Raw genomic sequence first — 4,165 nt, 5'->3', positions numbered from 1 at the left:
AGAGAGAGAGAGAGAGAGAGAGAGAGAGAGGGACAGAGAGAGAGAATAGATTAAGAATATTCGTCTGAGAAATTTCCACTAAGTAGGAATAGGAGTGTGTGTATGTGTCACCGATGGATAGAGAAAATATCAACCAATATAAATATCATTGATGAAAAAAAACGGTAACTCATTTTGGGATAGGCAATTATTTTCATGGAATAGAATTTATTTCAATTAATCATTCATATCTTCTATATCCAATTCAAATATAACTAATCTTTTAGGATCAACACAAATGATAATGGTGATATTATTATCCTCTCATATTATCATCATTCATTATCACTATGCTCTTAACTAATATGTTTGCAGATAGCTTTCTTCATTTTGCTATTTTGATGGATAGTGAAATATCAGTATCAGATAATATTGTTATTTAGGTTATCGTTAACTAAATTTTATTGATAATTTTTTAAAGATTTTCTTTTGAACTATTTATTTACATATTTACTTATCATCTTTCTTTCCCAAACTTTTTTTTATCACTTGATTATTTATATCGATAAATTCGCCTATCTCAAATATCTTCCTCTACCATAGATATGAAAATATCACTTATCATCTTTATCACTTATCATATCTATTTAGCATCTTTATTTCCCGAATTTTTTTTTTATCGCTTGATTATTTGTATCGATCAATTCGCTTATCTCAAATATCTTCCTCTACCGTAGACTACCGTAGATATAAAAGTACCATTTATCATCTTTATCGCTTATCATCTCTACTTATCATCTTTGTTTCCCGAACTTTTTTTTATCGCTTGGTTATTTACTTTCCTCTACCCTAGATATAAAAATATCATGGATTAAATTTGATGATATCACTTTCGCATACACATTCCATAGATAAAATGCTTAAATCTCTGATCGCAAATGAGATATACCATTATTCATATTCCTTGTAAAAATCTCAAAATCAAAAGTTAATTAGCAAAGAATTTCTTATTTGCTAAGTTATTGTAATTAATTCATCAAAAGAAACATTTAATAGTAATTAGCAATATTACAGCAATAATTGCAACGACAATTGCGGAAGAGCGGAGGAATCGGTTGACAGTGTGTGCGAAAGAAAGTGATAGCAATTTTAATTGATTATCGATCAAATTATGGGATTTAATCTTTTCAATCAGAAATATCTGAGTAATGAGCAGCTAGAACGAATTGTCCATCATAAAGAAAGTTTCATTTCTAACTTATAGCAATGGACAGCTAGCATGAAATAATTGAAAAGCATTTGTCACATTTATATTAGCAATATTTACAAAGCAAAATTTTTGCACTATAACAAAACTTTATTTTATACCTTATCTTTTATCATTTTACTTCCTTTTTTTTTTTCAGTACAAAGTAATTTCTAATGGTCCAATCGCCACTTACATAAATTTACCATTTTGGAATTGGCTTATCAAGGTATTATTAACAAATTTTTTTTTTTCAATCAATAATATACTATTAATGTTATTGTTTTCTCTACTAAAATCTCGATTATCAGATTCCTCCTGCTTCAAAGATGCAAACATTCATTTCTAAGATGTAGGAAATTTTAATCGATGATAGCAAATTTTTATTCTCGAAGTGCAAAAACAAATAGATAATCATAATTAAAATGATAACTATCTTTGAACATTCATAAAATTTGTTATTAACATAGAATACTTTAATCTTATCCGTCAAAATGCCTGAATGAAAATTCATAAAATATATGATTGATGCGATCAGTTACAGTATCTATTATTGCAGTATCATCCAAAATGGATAGCACCAAATGCATTAACAGTATTTAGCTTCATTCTTATGGTTATACCGTTTTTAATCATTTTGTACTACGATTACAACATATTTAATGGTCCAATTCCCAGTTTAGGTTTGTGAATTGATGATTTTCTAAAGAGTCATCCATTAATTACATTATGGTAATTTTTATTAGAATAACAGATTTGATACTGTAATAAAAATTTCAATTTTATGTACCATACCAAGATGGGTTTGGATGATTTGTGCAATATTCTCATTTTGGAGTCATGCATATGATGGAATTGATGGATTACAAGCACGGCGAACATTATCAGTTAGTCCAGTTGGTGAATTTTGTAAGTTTTAATTTTTTAAGTTTTCTTAAAATGTGAAAAAATTTCCAATTTTAGAAAGGAAAAGAATGTAAATAAAGGTTGGAATTAATGATCTTTGGTCGATTCTTGGTTAATCATTCATTAGACAAATTCTGAAATACCTTAAACATGTATTATTTATTACAAAGTTGAAGAGCAAATGTTAATGAGATTAATTCTTTCAATAAAATTTACGATAACAATTGTTGCTTGCAGTTGATCATGCACTTGATGCATGCAAGATACTTCCATTCGTCATGACGTTATTTGCACCTTTTGATGAAAGTGAATCTCGGTACGATTATTCTTCTATTTTAAAATTTCAAATTTTAAATTTCTTTCACATTTAAATTCAATTTATTGATTTTAAATGATACATTATTAAGCTAATTAATGCTTGTAGCATTTCACCCTTCTGTTCGCTAATGTTACTAATTGAAATATTAGCTGCTTTTACATGTGGATTCTGGGAACAATATATCACAAATACTTTGCATGTTAGCTGGTGTTTTGATGGATTTTACGTAAGTGAATTTATTGATTCTTTTTAATTAACCATAAAAAATATGCGGTATTAGCAAATAAAAAAAAATAAAACTTCCATTTGCGCCTATGAGATAAATACTTGATGATTCATTCATCTCATCATATCTCATTTCAATTATTAAAAATTATTAATATGGTAAAATGATACAGTTTTCTGTATTTTATACCGTAACAGTTGATTGGATAATATAAACATACGATACATTTTATTTTATACCGTAACAGTTGATTGGATAATATAAACATAGGATACATTTTACAGGTAGCACAAATACTCCACATACTGGCTTATTTTGATGGTGAACGTTTGGTGACAGCATATTTGATTGATGAATGGAGAGTATGTGATTTAGTCATGTTCATTTTCAATGGTAATATTAATTTTCTTCGTTAAATAAAGTAGAAAAAAAAAAGAAAAAAGAAGAAAAAAAATCTGAGAAGAAAAGGAAAAAAGTTTTTAGATGGAAAAAAAACTTGAGAGGAAAAAGAAAAAAATTAAATTTATATGCTTAGGAATTTTTCTAATACTAAAATCATTCCATTGATAAGTTAAGCAAATAAGCGAATAATTGATAAGTGATAAAAGTAGATAAATTGTACAAGATTAAAAATTTCCATTTCTATTTTTTGATTTTTATTTTCAGTCTTTTGTATGTCCAATATTTTATCCTCCATATATCGCATCTATCGTTTTTACATCTCGAAATCGATCTTAGAAAAGGTTCAAATTGTTATGAATTTTTATGCTATATATTATTGATAAGTTAATCGGACTAACTTATAAGGGTAATTACAGCAAAATATAATCTATTCAATTCAACCAATTGTACCAGTTATTGAGTTAACTGTAGCTGCACTTTTATGGGCATTATTTTCACCTGGTAAAATACTTTCCAATGATTTACCTGTTTTCCTCTTCACTATTGCGACAATTTATGCGAATATTAATGTAAGTTTTATTTGTCACCAATAATGCTTTCGCTAATTTTTTTTCTATTTAAATATACCGTAATACAAGGATTTTATCAACAAGACATATATCAATATTTGTCAAATATGATAAAATTGGATGTATTAAACTTTGTGATATTACATTGTATAATACAGAAAAGATGTGTGTAATCACTAGCTGATAAAATTATTTAAAAATGATTACTGTCAACATTTGTTTAATGATCTCCATTGAAATTTATTTTTTTTTTTTTTTGCTAAATGATAATTTTCTTTAAACATCCATTTTTTCTAAGAAGAAAAAGTCCAATCATCTTCCTGGTTCTTCCTGGTTACTGTAACACTAGAACAATCCAAAAGGAAATAGCTGATATTCCTGATTCTTCCTGGTTATTGTAGCACTAGAACGATCCAAAAGGAAATAGCTGATATTCCTGGTTCTTCCTGGTTGCTGTAACACTAGAACAATCCAAAAGGAAATAGCTGATGTTGCTACTCATTCGCTTTCTGCTTCTT

At 27.4% G+C, this 4,165-nt stretch overlaps 1 protein-coding gene across 1 annotated transcript; it reads left to right on the top strand.

Annotated features, from left to right (window-relative positions):
* Positions 1–2,034: 2,034 nt before the first annotated feature.
* Positions 2,035–3,092, top strand: LOAG_12927 (hypothetical protein; the record flags this gene model as incomplete). The annotated part of the gene is made up of 4 exons (XM_003148439.2): positions 2,035–2,134; positions 2,369–2,447; positions 2,556–2,676; positions 2,961–3,092. The coding sequence occupies 4 exons, from the start codon at positions 2,035–2,037 to the stop codon at positions 3,090–3,092; spliced, it is 432 nt and encodes a 143-aa protein (XP_003148487.2).
* Positions 3,093–4,165: the final 1,073 nt, after the last annotated feature.

This window comes from Loa loa (assembly GCF_000183805.2).
Source record: "Loa loa unplaced genomic scaffold supercont3.388, whole genome shotgun sequence".
Taxonomy (NCBI): Eukaryota; Metazoa; Nematoda; class Chromadorea; order Rhabditida; family Onchocercidae; genus Loa; species Loa loa.
Note: the sequence above shows the minus strand (reverse complement) of the source record. Positions and strands in the feature narration are given on the sequence as shown.